This window comes from Scyliorhinus torazame, chromosome 19 (genome assembly GCF_047496885.1).
Source record: "Scyliorhinus torazame isolate Kashiwa2021f chromosome 19, sScyTor2.1, whole genome shotgun sequence".
NCBI lineage: Eukaryota > Metazoa > Chordata > Chondrichthyes > Carcharhiniformes > Scyliorhinidae > Scyliorhinus > Scyliorhinus torazame.
Window position 1 is genome coordinate 50,949,933 of NC_092725.1, and position 23,380 is coordinate 50,973,312.

The 23,380-nt window shown below is 46.8% G+C and overlaps 1 protein-coding gene across 2 annotated transcripts in view; it reads left to right on the forward strand.

Annotated features, from left to right (window-relative positions):
- large1 (LARGE xylosyl- and glucuronyltransferase 1) overlaps positions 1–23,380 on the forward strand; it is a 678,219-nt gene that overhangs the window by 412,421 nt on the left and 242,418 nt on the right. For both annotated transcript variants that reach the window (XM_072484258.1, XM_072484259.1), the window contains exons 4-6: positions 1,294–1,376; positions 11,519–11,642; positions 15,192–15,363. In XM_072484258.1, the coding sequence (XP_072340359.1) occupies positions 1,294–1,376; positions 11,519–11,642; positions 15,192–15,363 (379 nt within the window). The remainder of the gene's footprint in view (positions 1–1,293; positions 1,377–11,518; positions 11,643–15,191; positions 15,364–23,380) is intronic.

Sequence of the window (23,380 nt, forward strand, 5' to 3'; positions counted from 1 at the left end):
GCGAGCTGATAATCAACCTGTTTGACCACATTACTAATCGGAGCCTCTGGCCCATCGGGTGGCACCCTCTCACTGCAGCATAGGGCCTCTGATAGAGGGTAGAATGGGATGACGCTGTGCAAATGAAATTCGGCATTTATGTCGATGGAGCCGATATGTGGTCAGAACCTTATTCCAGGGGCAAGTGCAACACCAAGATTGCAAAATGTTGAGCCCAGCCTCAGATTTTTTAGCGGGATGGAAACAGTGGCAGGGAATGGAGCTTGTGGCAGGGGCCAAAGGCAATGGCTTCAGTCTTACTAACAATCCGTTGGAGCGAATATTAAGCCAGGTGACCAGTTCTCAGGATTGTCTTATAGGAGGAGAAAATGGTTGACTTGGATAATAGAATAGTTGAAAGTTGGTGGCAAGACTTCATGTTACACAAACCCATTCATCTACACAGAGTTAAGGTCAGGCCCGTAGAATTTGTTGGGGTATAGATATGCGTCCCAACCTTCCACGACACAGTGCTGCAGCATTACTAAAGAGCGGCCTTTAATCAAGAATTTTGTCTTTTGATAGAAAGTTTACTGAGAAAGAGAGAATTCATGAAACTTGCACTGATCAGAGAGAGAGGGAGAGAGTTAGTTCTCATTTTCACTCAGTCGAAACAAGGTTAACGCTGAGTTATTCTGGACTCTATTTCACGTTGTGCTCAAGTCTTGTTCTGATTTTTAAATGTCCAGATCATAGTCCAAGCGGACAATGATGTTGACATTCTATCCATGTGATTTGCAGCACAGATACCACCTGATGTTGTACGAAGCCATACAGAGGAGAATGTCCCATTGTCCTCGGCCGGTGCAGTTGTTGGGAAAGTACAGTTGGCTCCAGGGCTTAGCGAAAGTTTCCAGTTCCTCGTTGCTCCCCAGCGAGAGAAGTGGAAATAGAAAGTGCCGAGTGTGGACATTTGGTTGAGGCTTTGCTATTATGGGGAGTCAATCTATGCTCATCCATCCAAGGAAATCTTATATTCCTCCACTACACCTTTTTTTGATGCTTAATGCCAAGGTTATAGTTTCCATTGTCCTAATTGGATATCCATTCCAAGTGTGAACAACATATACCAGCTCTTTTAGAAAGTGAAAACTAAATTACATTAATAAAGTGCCAATATGGCTGAATTGCCTAACAATGCTCACTGCCTGAATACCATAAACCAGCAAGGGTTCCTTCCCGAGAGAAGAAAATTGGGGAAAAGATTCCTGTTGACCATGTGAAAATGTAATTGTTTTTTGTTTAATTTTGCAGACAATCCACATTGCCATTGTGTGCGCAGGATACAATGCAAGCCGTGATGTTGTGACACTCGTAAAGTCTGTTCTATTTCACCGGTGTGTATGCACAATGCTCTATTTTCAATAATTTGCTTCGGTATATGTTTCGTAGGAGCAGGTCCTTGCGTCCCAAGCCTGTCATTGTACCGCTCTTGTCTATCTTCACCTGCTGACTAATGTGCTGGTTGCCTTGTTGAAATAAGAAAGCAAACAGAGATAGTGAATGCCAACCAGATAATTAAGCATGGAAAGTATCAATCACGTTCTCACGCAAAATCCAATTCTAGCAATGGTAAGTGGTAACACCAGCTGATTTTCTCCATCCCCAAGCCAAGCTTGGAACCCAGAGCTACAGAGGGATCTGGGTGTCCTGGTACATGAATCACAAAAGGTTAGTATACGGGTACAAACAAGTAATTAGGAAGGCAAATGAAATGTTGTTATTTATTGCAAAGATATAAAAGTAGGGAAGCTCAGTACAGTTGTGGTGAGACCACATCTGGAGAACTGTGTTTGTTTTGGACTCCTGACTTAAAAAGGCTTTAACGTGCCTAATTGGAAGATGAGGTGCTGTTCCTCCAGTATGTGCTGGGCTTCACTGGAACATTGCAGCAGGCCAAGGACAGACACGTGGACATGAGAGCAGGGCGGTGAGTTGAAATGGCAAATGACAGGAAGGTCTGGGCCCTGCTTGTGGATGGACCAAAGGTGTTCTGCAAAATGGTCACCCAGCCCGCGTTTAGCTACCCCAATGTAGAGTAGACCACATTGGCAGCTGCGAATGCAATAAATCAGATTGAAGGAGGTGCACGTGAAGCGCTGCCTCACCTGCAAAGAATGTTTAGACCCTTGGATGGTGAGCAGGGAGGAGGTAAAGGGGCACCTTCTGTGATTGCATGGGAAGGGAGTGAGGTAATGGGGTGATGGTGAGGGGACCACGGTATGCCAGAGGGAATGGTCCCTCCGGAATGCTGACAGGAGGAGTGAGGGGAAGATACGCCTTCCTCTCCCTCACTTTTTGCCCCACCAGCGTACACATTCAAAGGATCATCTTCTAACAGTTCCTCCAACTCCAGCATGATGCCACCACCAAACGCATCTTCCCCTTAGCCCCCCCGATATCACAATCCTCAGCCCCTTGCAACATCACACGATAAATACATATATAGATAAGTAAGGCCAGGTAGTCAATCTATGCTCATCCATCCAAGGAAATCTTATATTCCTCCACTACACCTTTTTTTGATGCTTAATGCCAAGGTTATAGTTTCCATTGTCCTAATTGGATATCCATTCCAAGTGTGAACAACATATACCAGCTCTTTTAGAAAGTGAAAACTAAATTACATTAATAAAGTGCCTTTCTTCACACTCAGGCATCCGAAGGTTCTTCACATGACGTACTCTTGCAGTGGGTGAAACACAACAGCCCACTCTGTGCACAGCAAGCTCCCACAAGTGGTAACATGAGCAGATCATCTGTTTTAGTGATGCTGATTAATGATGAATATTGATCAGAATATCAGGGAGATCCCCACTGCTTTCTTATGAATGTTGCCTTGGGAGAGGGCACAAGTCCTTATCGGTAAAACAGCATCTCCAGCAATCCAACATTCCTTCAGTGCAGCACTGAAGTATAAACCTGACTTATATATTCAAACCCCTGGAGTGGGCCTCAAACCCTTGACTCATTGACTCAAAGAAGAGAGCATTATCAGCGAGCCACGGCTATGTTTGGCTTTTACGAGTTTTGAACAAAGGGTTGCGTTTGAAGTAAATTCCTAGTTGTACTTTTTCTAAACCAGTTTTTATACCAGGAGCCATTGGAGGAGATGCTATGGGCGCGACTCAGGAGGCAAAAGTTTCAGTCCGTTTTTGGCAGGGTGTTTCTCGATGACTGCAGCACTGAGAATCACCCTGTTATTTAACGGCACTTTTGCCATTTTTGGGGGTTTAAGGGAGTTTCTCCACGCCAAGGCTGAACTTAGAACGATTTCCTGCCATCAAGCTGATCTTGCCAGCAGCAAGGGTTGTTCGCAGATTAGGGCGCCTTTTTGAACAGTAATCCTGATCTTTTCCCCAGTCCTTCAGGCTCCCCCCCGCTTTATTGACCCCCCCTTCACTGCCCCCCTCCCCGCCTCACCCCCTCCCCTCCTCACCCCCAACCTTGTCGAGGTCTCTGGGAAGCTCACCTCATCCCTCCTCCAATTGGCAAGGCCCCCGGGGCATGACTCCAGGCAGTGGCAGCCTGGCACCATGCCTGTCTCTAATGCCCTGTGAGATGCACCCCCACCCCCCAAGGTGCCATTATGACTGGTCCAGGTTTGTGTAGATCAGTTCTAAATGGGTCCTGGCCGCAATCTCGCAGGCACGACTGTTGCGGGTGGGGTGAATTCACCTTCGGCAAAACTGGAAGATCCCATTGGCAGGCAGGGCTGGAAAATCCCACCCATTGCAGTTATATAGTGCCTAACTGACCTCCGAGCATGTGACAGTCAATTAAGTATTTTTCAATGTAATTGTCTCGATTGTTTATCAAAATCCCTGGAGGTCAATTGCATTGTAAAATGTTAGTAAAATTTTAGTGAGCATGTTTAATTATGGGAGGTTGGAGAGTTCTGCCCTGCCACTCTGTTCACCCCCCCCCCCCCCCCCCCCCCCCCACCACCACCTCGTGCCTTGGCATGGTTAAACATATGCAAACAATGCACAAGCTTACAAAATGTGCAGCAGCCACTGGGCTGAAAGTCTTCCTCCTGCTTCTTTGCGAAGCCGCAGATTAAGCTTTCCTGTGGGTGTGTTATTTTTCTTTGCAGGCCTTGCAATTTCTCCGTTGCAAAATTCATGGCCTCTGTGGCCTTGTTATCATGAAAGTGAAAAATTTACATTGCAGCCGCCTCGTAACTCACGCCCAGAAAAGCCTCAGCGTTATCATTGAAAAGCTGCAATGTTTAATGGATAAATCATGCTGGGCCGTAACGTTTCAGACACTGGAGCTGTGTGAGAGGCAGTGCTGATTGCGCTGGGAGAGCTTACAGATGCCGTCAGGTTTATATCTGATAGTGCACCCTTCCTTCAAAGTTTGTTGTTGCCTTATTTCTGTAGAAGCCTATTGAGTCGGTGTCATGGCCGTCCTTCGATTCAAGGATGATGCCTACTCAACGTCATGGGTTTCTGCTGAGGGTCTTCATGTGACTGAACTGAATCCTCAAACCGCAGATCTCTAGGCACATGGTGCAGGACATCCCATGAGCAAGTGGGGAGAGCAGAATTTGCTTCCTTTTCTTTCCTCCTCTACCACCCCTTTGCCTCATCACTCAGACATTAGGACTCAAAGTTTGGGACAAAGGTGACAAAAATGACACCCATTTTTTCACTCCAGCAAGCCAGCAAATATAGTGGGGCCATGTCCATTGCCAGCACTGTCCTCATTGCTGGATTGAGTTCCTTGGGTGACTCATTGAGCTAGTCAAACCAAGAAGAACCCACTTTCGACAGATTCCCATTTGGCGGATTGTTTGGTGCTGGCAGCTAGACTGCCGACGGTTTTGGTCTCCTTGAGCAATGGCGAGGAACTGTACCCAGGATCTCTACTGCCAAACATCAGCCAACAACCCATGCTAGAAGTCGCAAGGAAATAGATGGAGAGTGACAGGATAAAGATGGCACTTGTCCCCTTTTTGAATGGCACCCTTCATTTTATGTTGTCTTGCTGTGTTCCTCCTATCAAACTGAATCACTTTGCGCTTCTCGACATTGAATGTTTCCACCCATTCCATCAACTTGTCTATGTCGTTTTGAAGATCTGCACTATCCTCCTGACAGTTTGAATGCTTCCCAAGTTTCATATCATTCACAAATTTGCAAATTGTGCCCTGTACATTAGGTCATTAATAGATGGCAGGAAAGGAAAAGGACTCCAACATTGACCTCTGGAGAACTCCACTGCAGACGTTCCTCCAATCTGAAAAACAACCCATGTGTCAGTTAGGTTAAGGGGTCACTGGGATAGGGCAGGGGAGGGAGCTTAGGTGGAGTGCTCTTTCAAAGGGTCGGTGCAGATTCAATGGGTTGAATGGCCTCCTTCTGCATTGTAGGGATTCTATGGGCGGGATTCTACAGCCGCATCCGCCCGGCGGCCGAAGAATCCCGCCCGTGGTCAATGGACTTCTCCATTGTCCGCATCCCGCCCAGGGCGTACTTGCGGTGGGCGGGGCGGAAATATCTATGAACCACGGCTCTCGTGTTTCCTGTCACTGAGTCCATTTTGTATCCATGTTGCCACTGTCTCTTTTATTCCATGAACTCCAAATTTTAGAAATAGAAGCAGCCTCCATCCAGACTGTTTCCTGATTTAAAATAACGGGCCTACCACTGAGGCTGCGGAATTGGAATATGACACGGACAAGCTTGGTTTCAGTCCAACTTGCAGCCAACAAGCAAGTCAGTATTAATTTCCATGTTGCGTCTATTTTAACTCCCACTTTTCCCGTCTCATTCCTTTAGCTTCCATGAGGCACTGTGGAAACCCAACTGACTTTTCCAGAGGATTTATTTTACTTTGGTGTCAGAAGGAATTCACCTTTTCACCTCTTGGAATCATCTCATTGAAGAATCTAATGCTTGCACCAGGCTTACAGGGCCCCTAAATTCCAAATGAAACACCCTTTCCTACATTACATACAGTAACTACACTTCAAAACAAAAGGACTTCATAGCGGTGAAACGCTTTCAGACATCCAGCCATCGTAAAGAGCGCTATGTGAATGCAAATCTCAGTTTGCAATTGAATTTTGAGGTGGTGGTGGTGTGGTATTATTGTCAATGGACTAGTAATCCAGATGCCCAGGATAATGCTCTGGGGACCCGGGTTCGAATCCCACCACAGCAGATGGTTAAATTTGAATTCAATACAAATCTGTAATTAAAAGTCCAATGATGACCAAGAAACCTGTTATAACCTGCCTACTTACCATTGGCTGGGGACTAATGACTATCCCACAATCCTGTGGGAGTATGAGCTTCCCCAATGAGGGGGGCGGAGAAACCACTAGTAAACTCCTAGTATAAATAAGCTGGCCAGTTCAGGAACCAGGAGGAAGGAGTATGTAGCAAGGGAAGTTACTGCTACTGTTATGTATATATGTTATAGTAAATAAATGTTATTACTTTGTATCCTTAAAACTCGTGCTGGATTCTTCGTGGCCCTTACAAAAAAACCATTATCATAAAAAACCCATCTGCTGTCCTTACCAGGTCTGGCCTACATGTGACTCCAGACACAGAGCAATATGGTTGACTCTTAAATGCCTTCAGAAATGGTTGAACAAGCTACTCAGTTCAAGGGCAATTAGGGATGGGCAACAAAATGCTGGACCAGCCAGCGACACCCACATCCCATGAGATCATAGTAAAAAATAAAAATGGGCACAAACCGCAAATCGCAGCTTTCCCCAGACGCTTGTTCCTCAGCTATGAAGGTGAGGGCACATGCAGTTGAATCGTGTACCCCGCAACAATCATGGGCGGAGTTGCTGGTGCCATTTTGGTGGAGTCAGAAATTACTGTGGTTATCAACGTGAGTGTAAGGCTTAGGTTGTTGAGGCATGGCCCTTAAGTATGCTCTTGTTTACAGATTTTATTTTTTGGCGCTAATTGTGCTCACATGATGTGAGCAGGTCAATTGCTTGTTGGGCTGAACGGCGAGTTGGTTTACACTACCTGCACACCCTTCCCCCCTCTACCCAAAACTTTATGGCAGAACTGAGTGATTGATACATGAACCTGCCCTTTCATAACAGTGAAACCTCTCAGCTATTCCCACTCGGAATTCAGAAGTAACCTTCAGGCTCAGCTACCTTAGACCCACCACAACATGATACAAATGTCTGCATCAGCTCTGACTGCGAGCCACAAATACACAGGTACAACCTGGTGAATTAGGAGTAGGAATGGGCCATTTGGTCCCTCTTGCCTGCTCCTCCATTCAATATATTCAATCGCCTCAATTCCACTTTCCTGCCAGCCCACAGTACTATTTGACTCCCTTGTGAGTCAGAACCTGTCAAATGCGGCCTTTAAAATATTCAATTCCTGTCTCCACCACTGTCTGGGAAAGAGAATTCCAGAGACTCTCAACCCGCTGATAGAAAATGTTTCTCCTCTGTTTTAAATGGGAGACCCCTTGAGCTGGATTCTCCACTGTCAGGATTCCCTGTTACTACGACAGCGCACCCACACCTGGTGATTTCCAGAGAACTGGTCCGGCGGGACAGAGAATTCCGCCCCTTATTTTTAAACTGTATTCCCTAGTCCTAGCATCTCCCACGAGAGGAAATAACCTTTCAACATCTGCCCTGTAAGTTCTCCTGAGGATCTCAGGACCGTAAATATTTCATTAAGATCACCTTTCAAACTTCCAAACTCTAATGATCACAGACGCAACCTGTGCAAACTTTCCTCACAAGATAACTGCACGCTGCCCCCCCTCCCCCCCCCCCCCCAACACCGCAAGAATTAGTTAGTGACCCTTCTCTAAACTGCATTTGAAGCATTTATATCCTATAAAGGAGACCAAAACTGTACACAGTACTCTAGATGTGGTCTCACCAATACCCTGTATACCAAAATAGCTTAATATTGTCTTCCATCCCCCTTTCAATAAATGACAACAGGGGTGGCACAGTGGTTAGCACTGCTGCCTCACAGCACCAGAGATCCGAGTTCAATTCCAAACTCGGGCGACTGTGTGTGTGCAGTTTGCACGTTCTCCCCAATGTCTGCGTGGGTTTCCTCCGGGTGCTCCAGTTTCCTCCCACAGTCCGAAGACTTGCAGGTTAGGTGGATTGGCCATGATAAATTGTTCCTAGGTGGGGTTACGGGGATAGGGTGGGGGATTGGATCTTAATAGGGTGCTCTTTCAGTGGGTTGATGGGGCGAATGCCTCTTCAGCACTGTAGGGATTGTGCGATTCCATTTGCCTTCCTGCTCACTTGCTGTACCTGCATATTAACATTTTCTGACTCATGTCCAAGGGCAGCCGAATCCATCTGTGCCTCAGAGTTCTGCAGTCTCTCTCTGTTTAAATAATATACTGTCTTTCTATTCTTCATGCCAAAGTCAAAGTTCACATTTGACCACATTTACTCCATCCGCCAAATGTTTGCCCACTCACTTAACCTATCCAAGCCCCTTTGCAGACTCCTTGGGCGCAATGTAACCAAAATAAAACTGAGTCCATTCTGGGGGGGATTAGTGAGGGGTCCCGACGAAACCCCCAGGCCCCCCCCAATTCCCCAACTCACCTGTTGGAGGGTCCTTGAGCCCCTCCGCACCCCACCACATATCGGCAGGGCACCCCCAGGCCTGATATGCGGCACAAGCACAATGCCAGCTTGGCACTGCCAGCCTGGCACTCTAGCAGTGCACATGCCAACCTGCCAGTGCCACCTGGGCACCGTAGCAGTGCCAGGTTGGCACCCGGATGACACTGCCAGGGTGCCCAGGTGACACCAGCTGTGCCAAGGTGCGTCCCTGCTTGGAGGGTGACCACCCGGGGCCTCCGATCGCCTGGGAGACCCTCCTTGTAATGTTACACCTGGTCCCCATTTGTGGGGACGAGTACTGAACATCACCCAGCTGGAGTCTCCTCAGCGTGGCCAATAGATGCCAGGTGGCTGATTGATCCGGCATCAGGACAGCTAAGTGGGTATTTAAAGTCACTTAACTATGCAAGACTGGGTCCCGCCCATTGTGATCTAACCGTATCTCGTGAGATGTAACGGCCATCTGGAAACCTGAGAGAGGCATCTCCCAGGATCTATAGGCCGCGACCTGCCCGGTAGATCCTGTCCCTTATATCCTTTTCACAACGTCCTTCCTTACCTATTTTTGTGTTATCAGCAAATCTAGGAACCATACATTTGGTCCGTTTGTCGAACTCATTGATATACATTGTAAATCGTTGAGGCCCCAGCACTCCACTCATCACATCTGCATATGAGGAGAGACTAAGTCGGTTAGGATTATATTGATTGGAGTTTAGAAGAGTGAGAGGGGATCTCATAGAAATTCGAACAGGATTAGACAGGGTAGATTCAGAAATAATTTTCCCGATGTTGGGGGGATACTAGGGGGGTCATGGTTTGAGGATAAGGGGTAAACCTTTGAGGACTGAGGTGAGGAGGAATTTCTTCACCCAGAGAGTGGTGAATCTGTGGAATTCGCTATCACAGAAAGTAGTTGTGGCTAAAACATTGTGTCATTTCAAACAGGAGTTAGATATAGCTCTTGGGGCTAAAGTGATCAAGGGATATGGGGGGGAAGGCGGGTTCGGGGTATTGAACTTGATCATCAGCTGTGATCATAATGAATGGTGGAGCAGGCTCGAAGGGCTGAATGGCCTCCTCCTGCTTCTATTTTCTATGCATTGTTTCTATGTATCTTGCCAACCCAAAAATGACCCATTTATGTTGACTCTCTGTTTCCAGTTCGCTAGCCAATCCTCTAACCATGCTCATATGTTACCCTCTACACCATCTCTTATTTTGTGACCTTTGATGTTGCACCTTGTCAAATGCCTCCTGGAAATCGAAGTACAGCAGATCTATAGATTCCCCTTTATTCATGTTGCTTGTTACTTTCACAAAGAACTCTAATAAATTAATAAGACATGATTTCTAGTCCATAAAAAGGTGTTGACTCTGTCTAATTGCATTGAGATTGTCTCAGTGTCCTCCTATAATCTCCTCAATAACACATGCTAACATTTTCCCTTTGGCAGAGTCAAGCTAACTGGCCTATAGTTTCCTGCTTTTTGTTTCCCTCCTTTCTTGACCAGAAGAGTAACCATTGGCTGTTTTCCAATTTGATGGAACCTTTCCAGAATCTGGGAAATTGTGGAAAATTAAAACCAATGCATCTACTACCTCAGCAACCACTTCTTCACAAGACTGAATCCACCAAGACCTGGGGGCTTGTCAGCTTTTAGTTCTAATAATTACCTCAGTACTCTTTTCCTGGTAATTGGAATTGTTTTAAGTCCCTCCTGCCCTTTCACCTCCTGATTCACAATAGTTCCTGGGATATCATTTATATCATTTTTTTTTTAAATTTAAAGTACCCAATTCTTCTTTTTTCCAATTAAGGGGCTATTTAGCATGGCTAATTCACCTACCCGGTACATATTTGGGTTTTGGGGGTGAGACCCACGCAAACACGGGGAGAATATGCAAACTCCACACGGGCAGTGACTCGGCCGGGATTGAACCTGGGTCCCATGCTCTGTGAGACAGCAGTGCTAACCACTGCGCCACCGTGCCGCCTGTTATTTGTATCTTCTACAGTGAAGATAGAATGAAAATATTTGTTCAATTGCTATTTTTCATTATTCTCTATTCCCACTCTCTAGAGAACTAGTGATGACTTTACTTCTTCAGTCCAAAAAGCTCTTGGCCCATTTGATCACTGTGGAAAAAAAATCCATCCACCAACTTTTTGGAAATCGCTAACATCCTCGGCTACCACTTGTCTCTGGTGTCGAACTCAGGCCCCAAAACCAAAACTGACATTATCTTCCTTGTTCTGTCAATTGTCAGATGTGTCAATGACATTACAGGTCCTTTCATACTTATTTTCTTGTCGCTAGCAAGGTGACACCCATGGTTGTTGTGGCTAGGCCTAGAAACCCATTTCTTCCTTCTGCTGATTCTAATAATGTGAGAAGGAAAATAAATGAGCAAGCAGTAATCTATCAATTACCACCCAGGGCTCAGTGCTAAACTCGCGACTCTTTGAGTCCGAGTCAAATCCCGCTCTAGAGACTTCATCACAGAATCTAGGCTGATACTCCAGTGCAGTATCGAGCGAGTGCGGCACTGTCTGACCTTCAATTCATCGGCATCTTTCAGGTGAGATAGTAAACCGAGGACCCGACTGCCCCTTCAGATGGACGAGGATGCTATGGATCCATTTTGCTGAAGGGAAGGGGAGTTCTCCCTGGTGTCCCGGCTAATATTTATGTCCCAATTAAAATCAGGAAAAGTAGTTTGTCAAGTTATCACATTGCTTTTTGTGGGAGCTTGCTGTGCACAATGGGTGGAAGCCAGTGAGTGGTTGCTTTGAGAAGTTCCAGTCAGTTCAATGATTGGGCAGTGACCATCAGTACATTCGATTTATACTCCCGTCTTGTGTTCCCTCAGGCGAAATCCTTTGCATTTCCATTTCATCACTGACGCCATTGCCAAGCAAATCCTGGGCTATCTCTTTGAGACGTGGATGGTTCCGGCAGTGACCGTCAACTTTTATGATGCCGATGAATTGAAGGTTAGAGTTTATTTATTCTTTCTTATCTCAGCTTCATGGTCCAGCAAACCTCCCCCACCCACCCACCAACACACCCTAAATTCTTCACCACTCACCCCTATCCAGAGTTACTCCAGCAATGGATTGTCCCACCAACTTAATTTAGGATGACTGAACCAAGGGGGCTAGCAGTCCTGTGCCAACAGAAACATCCTTAGTACCAGCAATTAGGTTCTCACTGCCCTAGGCAGCCCTGTGATTTTAATAAATCCATTGGACCACGATAAAATATAATGGAGTGGAAGTTATGTTCCAGTTAAAAAAGCACAGATTAGACCCCAGCTCAAGTTCTGGACACCTTACCACAGGGAGGAGATTTTGGTTTCATAGGGTTCATAGAATACCTCCAGTGCAGAAGGAGGCCATTCGGCATATCGAGTCTGACCAACCCTCTGAAAGATCACCCTAACTAGGGCCACTACCCCTGAGCTATCCCTGGACACTAAGGTGGCCAATCCACCTAACCTACACACCTTTGGACTGTGGGAGGAAACCGGAGCACCCGGAAGAAACCCACGCAGACACAAGGAGAAAATGCAAACTCCACACAGACACCAAAGGCTGGACTTCAACTCGGGTCCCTGGTGCTGTGAGGCAGCATTGCTAACCGCTGTGCCACCTTAAGGGTGTGTAGCGTAGATTCAGTCGAATGATACCAGAACTAGAGGGTGAGATTATTCTATATATTCTAGAACTAGTGGTCACTGTTTACAATTAAGGGGTCGCCCATTAAAGACTGAGATGAGGAGAATTTATTTTCTCTCAGGGAAGTGAGTCTTTGTGAAGCTTAGCCTTTGAATATTTTTAAGGCAGAGCTAGATACGTTCTTGAGTAACAAGGAGGTGAAAGGTTATAGAGCATAGAACATACAGTGCAGAAGGAGGTCATTCGGCCCATCGAGTCTGCACCGACCCATTTAAGCCCTCACTTTCACCCTATCCCCGTAACCCAATAACCCCTCCTAACCTTTTTGGTCACTAAGGCAATTTATCATGGCCAATCCACCTAACCTGCACGTCTTTGGACTGGAAATTTGGAGATGGGGATGTATCTGGAGGTATAGGGTGGGATTCTTAAGCCGCACACGTCCAGCAAGCGGAAATTCCTGCCCGAGGTCAATAGACCTTTACATGGTCCCCATCCCATCGATGCCGATCTTGCGGCGGGCGCGGCCGAAGAATCCAGCCCAAAGAGTTGAGGTTACAGTCAGATCAACCATGATCTTCTTGAATGGAAAAGCAGGCCCAAGGGGCCTAATCCTTCTCCTGATTTATATGTTCATATTATGAAGATAGTTTGGATAGATTAAACCTGCATTCTCTTAAATATAGATTAAGGGTGATCTAATTGAGATATTTAAATGATTAAAGGACTTAACAGGCTTGATAGAGAGAAATTATTCCTCTGGTGACAAAGTTCAGACTAAGGAGGCATAAAATTAGAGTGAGACCATTAAGGGTGATGTCAGAAGACATTCCTACACCCAAACTATTAATGGAAATCTCCCTCCGAAAGAAACTGGTGAGGCATGAGATCAGATGAAAATTTCAAAACTAAAGTTGTTAGATTTTTGTTAGACATTAAGGTTTATGGAACCTTATTTGAATAAAGATATAATTTGGTTGGCAGCAGTTCAGAGAAGGTTCACTCGACCCATTTCTGAGATGAAGGATTTATGTTACGAGGAAAAGTTGGACAGTTTGGGCCTATTTCCATCTGAGTTTAAAAGAATGAGAGGTGAACATATATGATTGTGAGGGGGTTGAGTAGGGTGAAAACCCATTAAGAGGTGTTTCCCCTTGGAGGGGAGATTAGAGCTAAGCAGTGCAGTTTATGAATGACTGTTAAAGATGGAGATGAGGATAAAGATTTTTCTCAGAGGGTCGTTACCATGTGGGTCATTGAATCTATTCAAGGCAGAGTTAGTCACATTTTTGATGGACAAGGGAGTCAAAGGTTATTTGGGGCAGGGAGAAAAGTGGAGTTTGCGCCACAATCAGAACAAACATGACCTTATTAAATGGTGACCGTTTCATTGCTGGGTGGCATGGTGGCACAATGGTTAGCACTGCTGCCTCACAGCACCAGGAACCTGGGTTCAATTCCGGGAGCCTTGGGTGACTCTCTGGAGTTTTAACGTTCTCCCCGTGTTTGCGTGGGTTTCCTCCGGATTCTCCGGTTTCCTCCCACAGCCCAAAGATGTGCAGGTTAGGTGGAGTGGCCATGATAAATTGCCCCTCAGTATCCAGGGATGTGCAGGTTAGGTTACAGGGATAGGGTGGGGTGGGCTGTGGAGTGGGCCGAGGTAGAGCGCTCGTTCTCAGGGTCAGTGCAGACTTGATGGGCCGAATGGCCTCCTTCTGTACTGTCGGGATTCTATGAGCTGGATAAGGTTGCCAACTGCGATCGAATGTATTCCTGGGGGTTTCATCACATGATTAGCCCCCACGTTCCAGCCATGAGCCGCCTGCCCATCCATCCTTGTGACGTACGGCCTTCTGACGCCAATTGAAAAGTGAAAAGACTCATTACTTAATTAGGAGAAACGTTCAAAGTAAAATTAAAAACAAAAACAATCTTTTTTGAACGTCCTGTCGATTTTTGTCTCCAAGGTTGCACACAGCAGTGTCCTGGAGATTGATCTTCAATTCCTTTGGAGACTGCAGGCCAATCCTGGGGGGTTGACAGCCTTAGATCTGGGTGACCCAGGAAAGGCAACTTCGTTAATGTGTTCCCAGGTACCACTAGGAGCAGGCTTACTGAGTGTGGTGGGCCAGAGTGGAGATGGAGGAGATGATTTGAAATGAAATATGAAATGTTGTGAGGGCTGAACCCAGGAACTATGTAGTGTTTATACTCCACGTGAACCTTCTTCCACCCCTTTTTTATTTAAACAATCAGATAGCATGGTGGTTAGCACAGTTGCTTCACAGCTCCAAGGTCCCGGGTTCAATTCCCAGCTTGGGTCACTGTCTGTGCGGAGTCTGCACGTTCTCCCCGTGTCTGCGGTGGTTTCCTCCGGGTGCTCCGGTTTCCTCCCACAGTCCAAAGATGTGCAGGTTAGGTGGCTTGGCCACGCTAAATTGCCCTTAGTGTCCAAAAAGATTAGGTGAGATTACGGGGATAAAGGGGATGGGGCGGAGGCATGGGGCTTAAGTGGGGTGCTCTTTCCAAATGCCGGTGCAGACTCGATGGGCTGAATGGCTTCCTTCTGCACTGTGAATTCTATGATAGCTGCAATGTAGATTGGATAGCAGTGGTGCTTCAAGCTGAATGATTCCATCCACTGCAGCAGCAGAGATAGTAGACTGCTACAAGACCTGAAACTGCAGTGGCCTTATAATGTGATTAACCGACCTCGTATTATTGTTCCATCTCTTGTCAGTATACGCAAAATGGATGCGCACATTCCAAGCACTTGTGCCAATAGATTTGCTGTGGGGCGTTCTATGTAATTGATGCAAGCTTAACATCAAATTGAATTTAAACCAATTTCTATTTGCCTTTCAGCCAGAAGTCTCATGGATTCCAAACAAGCATTACTCAGGGATATATGGACTAATGAAATTGGTTCTCACCAAAACTCTGCCTGCTTCACTGGAACGTGTCATTGTACTTGACACGGATATCACTTTTGCGACGGACATTGCTGAACTTTGGGCTGTGCTGCACAAGTTCAAAGGTAACGTGTGCCATTGCGTGGATGATTGTGCGAGTGTCTTTTCACTGTGGCCCCTAAAGAACGGCAGTTGGCTTTGAGATGCAGACTGGAGGTTTTTGAATCTTACCTAGGTGGGAAAGAGGGAACAGCTAACCGTTCACAATCTGACAGCTGGGAAAATGTTACCATTCTGAACGGTTAGACAGAGCTCGGCTTGAGGTATGGCATGCAGATGGGATTCCTCCCCCCTCGCCCACCTGGAGACACGTTTGCGGCGGTGCAGGTAGCCCCCCACAATTGGTCAGTGGTGGGATCAATGGGTTTCCCCGTTCTTCGTCCCTTCCGCCGCTGGGACTAGAAGATCCTGCCAACGGGACCGGCTGGAAAATCCCAGAATCAAGGGAAATGGGGGGAAGGCGGGGTCAGGGTATTGAACGTGATGATCAGCTATATCATAATGAAGGGTTGAACAGGCTCGAATGGCTAAATGGCCTCTTCCTGCTTCTAATTTCTATGTGTGTTTCTATGATGCTCTAAAAGGTCAAAGACCTCCCTGACAATCGTTTTCTGGAGCAAATTTGACTTACATGGAGCAATACATGCAGGTGGGGCTGGGGAGAGAATTGTAAAAGAAAAATCCATCATCCAAGCAAAATTAGAATTGCTTTTACTTCTAATGTGATTTGTAGACACAGCAACATCTTGCATTTATAAAGCTCCTTCTGAGGTAGTTAAGAGTCACATCACTGGAATGTAAGTTACCAGAATATGGACACAAAAGGTGGGATTTGATTTTCCAACCCTTCCCACCGGGAGGATCTTTTGGTCCCACAAACGTGTGTGGTGTTCTTTGTGTTGCTTATTTAGGATTGTTGGCGTAGTGTTCTACAAAGACCACAGTATAGTTTTTACTTAAACAAAGCTAGGATTTTATTTGCACTACTAAACTGGGTTTTGACACTTAGTCCTTTTAGAATACAGAATTGATCAATAACATCTAACTACACTCATCTACTGCTAATCTCACTAACTGGTATAAAATATAATCTAACCTTCTCACACTAACTGCTGTTACGACCTTCACTAGCTATCTCCTATGTTCACGCCTTCCCGAAGGTCGAGCATCACTGCTTTATATAGTAGTATCTGCAGCTCCCTCTAGTGGCTATTCATGGCACGACAAATTAACCCTTGTAATGCTGATAGTTGCGATAATACCACAACGTGACCCCCCCCACCCCCACCCCCACCGCGGTCGCTGCCGGAAAACACACCGGAGGGGCAGAAAATCCGAACCCCAAGATAATTATTAGGGAGGTTTTAAAGAGTTTCATAAATTATGGCGAGGTAGAAAAGTGGGGTGGATTGAGGAGGAAATTCTAGAGTTCAGGGAGGAAAGGTAGAGGAATGTGCAGAGGAGCGAAATGAGAGCAGAGTGCACAAGAGGATAGAAGTAGAAACCACACTCGGTGATGGTGCCTTTTACATAAGTCAGTATTTTGTATTCCAGCTCCAGTTTAATTTTATGAACCATCCACCGTTTCTATTTATTGCTTTTCAATAAAACATTGAAGATGTTATAGTTCCCTGTGGTCTGTCATGTCAGTTTCCCCCCCCACATTGAGCACAGTAGAGGAGGACAAGCGATGATTGATTATTGACTTTTCACTGAAGCTTCCCAATCGATCCGAAACTCTGAACAGCAATCGTTGACCTAATGCTAGAATAGTCCTTGACGACACTTGACGATTTGAGGCATTACCATGATATGAAAAGAGTGGAGAAACTGGGATTGTTATCTTGGAGCGCAGAAGGCTAAGAGGAGATTAGCTAAAAGTGTTTAAAATCATTTAGACGGTTTAAATAAAACTAAACTGTTTCCAGCGGCACTAGGCTGAATAATCAGAGGACACCGATCTAAGGTGATTGGTGACCAAAATTGAAGGTGACATCGAGGGGATACCTTTTTTTAAAACAGAACTCGGATTTAGAAGGTGAGGCGGGATTCTCCGGTCGCCGGCGGACGCGGCCGGAGGTCAATGGACTTCTCCATTATCCGCATCTCGCTCGTGGCATTCTTGCGGCGGGCGGACTTGGCGGAAGAATCCAGCCTGTGCTGTCTGATCGAAGGTGGGAACAAAATCAACATTATCCTTGAAAATGAATTGGGGTGAATATTTGATGAAGGAAAATATTGGGAGGGATGTGGAGAAAGAATGTAAGGGTGAGTCTCATTTGACATTATCCTGAGACATTTGCACAGTCTCAGGAAAAGGGGTCAATTTACCATCGAAGTTACAGTGCAGAAGGAGGCTATTCAGCCCATCGAGTCTGCACCGGCCCTTGGAAAGAGCACCCCATTTAAGCCCACACCTCCAACCTATCCCCGTAACCCAGTAACTCCACCTACCCTTTTTGGACACTAATGGGCAATTTAGCACGGCCAATTCACCTAACCTGCACATCTTTGGACTGTGGGAGGAAACCGGAGCACCCGGAGGAAACCCACGCAGACACTGGGAGAACGTGCAGACTCCACACAGACAGTGACCCAAGCCGGGAATTGAACCTGGGACCGTGGAGCTGTGACGCAACTGTGCTAACCACTGTGCTAGCATGCTGCCCCAGAACCGAGATTGCTTCACTCAAAAGGTTATGAATCTTTGGAATTGTTAACGTCCCATCGATGAATACATTTAAGGACGGGAGAGATAGACTTTTGGTCTCTCGGAATTACGGGATACAGGGAGCTGTGGGAAAATGGAGTTGAAACCCAAGATCAGCCATGACCGTACAAAATGGCGGAGCAGACTCGATGGGCCTTTTGGCCTACTCCTGTTCTTATTCCCTGTGTTCATTGTTTATGAAGAGAATTGGATAGGTACAGTATTTGAAAAAGAAAGTTTATAAAAATGGATCGCCAAGTATGCCCCATTATTCTAATATCCCACCACACATCAGTGATGTTGCAGTTGGCGTTACTCTGATCATAGACCTCACTCCTAGCATCTCCCTGAAGCCAATGCTGTTGTAAACTTCATCAGATGTCAGCGTGTTTGCTCTTGGGAGGAAGAAGGAGGTTTGGCCTGTGCTAACACTGTGGTTGTCACAGGAGAAGCTAGGGCAGAGAGGTCAATGGATGGACCAACAACCTGATGATGCCAATTTACTGACGCTGCAATGGGAAAGGGTGCGCTGTGCTTTCACAGAGAAGCTATAGAGGAGAATGAGGAAGAAATAGCCGTGGGATATCTTTTGCTTTGGCATCACCCAGTTGTATCTCTGACATTGGCATATTAGTGCTGAGGATAATAAGGCAGATGCTTCGCTCTTCGGTCAACCTGCCGATGTTTATTGATGTTCCATTAAGTCTCACCTAACATTGCTCAGGTAGTAAATTGATTCTAGATATTGTCTGGCCAAATTTGAAAGAAAATTCAATTGCTTATTCTTAACTTAATGCAAAGCCATTCACCCAATTGATGTCTATCTCTCCAGTACATGAACTCTCCCACCTTGGCTTGCAACTCTATTCTGAAAATCCCCTTGCCTTGTTCCAACAGTGGTCCAACTTCTTAACATTCCATAAAAAATATATTTTGTCCCGCCTCTCCTCCACGGCATCTGGCAGGGTCTCGAGCGCCGCATTGGGGAAACGGGGTGCCGCCCTTTGGGGTGTCATCTTATTGACTGAAATATGTGTGTGTTGGGGGGGGAGCGGTGGGCGGGTGGAGTGCTTACTTGCGGCTGCAGCTTGTCAGGCTCTCAAGTGCCAATTCCGACCTCGGTGAATGGGACGCCGTCATGCATTGGAATTGCACCAGTACCATCTGGCTCCGGTGCTCTCCCATTAACGGGACCTGAATTGCTCCGGGAATGGCACCGTTTTCGAGGTCGTAGAACACCGTCGGTTCAGTCCCGGCGTCAGCACTCAGTCTCTGAAACGGAGAATCCCACCCAGAGTCATTTATTTGGAGTGTGAGGAGGTTCTCACTGGAAAATCCCACACTTCGAATTTGTTTCGGCAGTGGGGAATTAACGTCGCCGGCAAGACCGGCTCCTCAGTGATCGCGGCGCCAATCTCACAATGAGGTTGAGGGTCTCCCACACCCACCCCCCCCGGACATCGTAACCCCCTTCAGACATAGGCAACGCCCCCAACACTCGACCCGGAGGGGCAAACCCCCCCATCACTAAAGGTCCGCATGATACCTACCCCCTCTATTCATGCATGAGGGTGACCCGGCCCCACATCCATCCAATTTTGTGGTCATTGGGACATCCCCCCAAGTGAGCATATCCCGTTATGGAGTCGCTGAGGGACACCGACCTTTAGGGCCTCCCCACCTTTGAGGCCACCCCCCCTCCTTTCACTCTCCTATCCTTCATACACCAATTCATAACACCCCTCACTTCACTCCCCCACCCTTCATATCCCTCTTCACCCCTTTCACAGGCATGGCCACCCTCAGGCCCCACCCCTTGGCTGTGCCAACCTTGCACCTTGGCAGTGCCAACCTTCCAGGTTGTCAGGTTGACACTGCCCTGTCTGTCTTTGACCACCTTGGGGATCCAATAGCCACCCAGCCCCCAGTGTGGAGGTCACAATTGAGTCTAATGGATCATTTACATATGATTATCTGGATCATGCCCAGTGAGGGCACGATCCAGATCGCGACGGGCACCGTGGGCCGGGTGCATCATGCTCTGCTCGGCGCCCGGCGAGAAACCAGTCTTTGACCTCTCCCGCTATTCACCCGATGCAACGGGATCGGTGCCGGACACAGTGCTTTGGGAAAATCGCTCCCTATGTTTCTGAACTAAAGTCATTCCCGTTACAATAGACAAACACAGCAGCCAGTGCTCCATTGCAGGAAGGTTTCAGAAACAGCCGCGAGATGAATGATTAATTCATCTGTCTTTCATGGTGGGGGCCCAGGATACGGACCGCTCTATTCCAATAACTGCACCCAACTAGGCAGACAAGACCTTTAACAGCCCATCGGAAGGATGGCAGCTCTGACAATGCAGCACTCCCTCAATTCAGCTGGAATGTCAGCCAAGCTTATACGCTCAATCCTCTACATTTAAGATCAAGCTACTTGCTCCCCTTTGTACTCGATGCAGACCTGCCAAGTCTTGATTTAGTGATCTGCCGTGTCTTTTTTGATTATAAATCTGACTGCCAGTAGTCCCCTGATTTTAACACTTTTGCCTCTCTAGTGTCCTTGTTGAGTCTCTTAACTACTAAATCTGGTAGAGAGATTATGTTGAACTCATATACTGTATAAACCCACCTGTAAGAGTTTGCATGCAATGGTTCCAGCAAACACTATCCCTCAGGAAGAAAAAGTGATTGGTTTACCCAGCTCTCATTTTCAAGTTCTACACATGTCAGTTTAGTTGAATTAGCACTGGTCATATTAAAAAATAAAGTAAATTAAAGTCACCATAGGCTTTGAGGGGGGTGAGCTGACTGGTGGTGATTTAACCTGAGGATCACCACACCTCAGGCGAGGGGCAAGGTGGAGAATAACTCATGAATAACTCAGTCGGTATGGGAATGGAACCCATGCTGTTGGCCTAGTTATACATCACAAACAGCCGCCCAGCCAACTCAGCTAAGTGTGAATTTTGCTCATCTTTTTGTTCATCACCCATTGTATGGCGGGCTTAGTGATTGTTTTAAGAAGGCCATTAACCCACTAAGTCCTGAAGGGACATTCGACATTTGGTGGCTGAAGTTAACATTGTAAAATCATCATGGCTCCACTTGTCACCAGTCATGCAGTTCTGATCATAGGAGCAGGAGTAGGCCATTCGGCCCATCAAATCTGCTCCACCATTCAATGAGATCATGACTGATTTATAATCCTCAACTGCACTTTCCCGCCTTATCCGCAAAACCTTGATTCCCATACTGATTAAAAATCTGTCTATCTCAGCCTTGATTATACTTAACAATCCAGCCTCTCCAGTTCTCTGCGGTAAAGGATTCTGCATTCAGTACTCTCTGAGAGAAGAAATGTCTCCTCAACTCTGTCTTAAATGGGTGACCCCTTACTCTGAGATTATGCCCACTGGTCCTAGACTCTCCCACAAAAGGAAAAATCCTCTCAGCATCTCCCCTGAGAATCCAGTATGTCTCAATAAGTCGCCTCTCATTCTTCTAAACCCCAATGAGCACAGGCCCGACCTACTCAACCTCTCCTCATAAGAAAATCCTTCCATACCCGGAACAAGCGAATGAATCTTCTCAGGACTGACTCCAATGCCAGTATATCTTTCTTCCAATAAGGGGACCAGAACTCGCTGTCAACTGTTGAGATTGTTTTGTTTTCAGTTGAATGGCTTTAACAGGTTCTAACCTGGAAAAGGATAGGTTTGGGTGTAGGTGAACATTTGATCTCATCCTTCCAGGTGCTGACAATACATTTCTCCATTGCAACACTTCACCGTTTCTCGCAGCAACTCCATGTCCTCTGCAACCACTATTGTTGGAAAACTGCTCTGGTTGGTCAAATCACATTCAGAGATGCTATAATCTCTATAGAAATGGGCGTTACTTCTGCGACTTGCCTCTTTCCATGGAATCTCTACAATGAAGAAGGAGGCCATTTAGCCCTCCGAGTCTGCACCTCCGAAAGTGCACCGTACCTTGATCCGCTCCCTCGCCCTATCCCCGCAACCCCACATTGATAATTTATTTTTTTTGACAGTATATTTATTCAATTTTTCCAACAAATTTTCAACAAACCCCCCCACCCCCCAACAAGAAAAAGAAACAAAAACACAACAAGCAGAAATTATACATAGGATTTCCCCCAAATACAATAACCCCCCATATAGCAGTAGAAAACACAAATAGGGAAACCCCCCGCCCCTGGGCTGCTGCTGACCTCCTCCTAACGCTCTGCGAGATAGTCTAGGAACGGTTGCCACTGCCTGAAAAACCCTTGCACAGACCCTCGCAAGGCAAACTTTATCCTCTCCAGCTTGATGAACCCTGCCATGTCATTGATCCAAGCTTCCACACGAGGGGGCTTCGCATCGTTCCACAGTAACAAAATCCTCCACCGGGCTACCAGGGACGCAAAGGCTAGAATACCGGCCTCTTTTGCCTCCTGCACTCCCGGCTCGTCCGATACCCCAAATAATGCTAACCCCCAGCTCGGCTTGAACCGGGTGTTCAACACCTTGGACATAGTCCTCGCAAAACCTCTCCAAAGCCCATCCAGCGGCGGGCACGACCAGAACATATGGTGGGCAGCACGGTAGCATTGTGGATAGCACAATTGCTTCACAGCTCCAGGGTCCCAGGTTCGATTCCGGCTTGGGTCACTGTCTGTGCGGAGTCTGCACATCCTCCCCGTGTCTGCGTGGGTTTCCTCCGGGTGCTCCGGTTTCCTCCCACAGTCCAAAGATGTGCAGGTTAGGTGGATTGGCCATGATAAATTGCCCTTAGTCTCCAAAATTGCCCTTAGTGTTGAGTGGGGTTACTGGGTTATGGGGATAGGGTGCCGGTGTTGACCTTGGGTAGGGTGCTCTTTCCGGGAGCCGGTGCAGACTCGATGGGCCGAATGGCCTCCTTCTGCACTGTAATTTCTATGTAATTTCTATGTAAATCTATGTAAATATGGATGTGATTTGCCGGGCTCCCCGAGCACCTCCCACATCTGTCTTCCACCCCAAAGAACCTACTCAACCTCACCCCTGTCATATGCGCTCTGTGAATAACCTTAAACTGTATTAGACTGAGCCTGGCGCAAGAGGAGGAAGAATTAACCCTACTCAGGGCATCAGCCCACAGACCCTCATCTATCTCCTCCCAAAGCTCCTCCTCCCAATTGCCCTTTAACTCCTCCACCGAGGCCTCCTCGTCTTCCTTCAGCTCCTGGTAAATCGCCAAAACCTTGCCTTCTCCAACCCATACACCCGAAATCACCCTGTCCGGAATCCCACGTGCCGGAAGCAGCGGGAATTCCCTCACCTGCCGCCTCACGAATGCCCCCACTTGCATATACCTGAAAGCATTTCC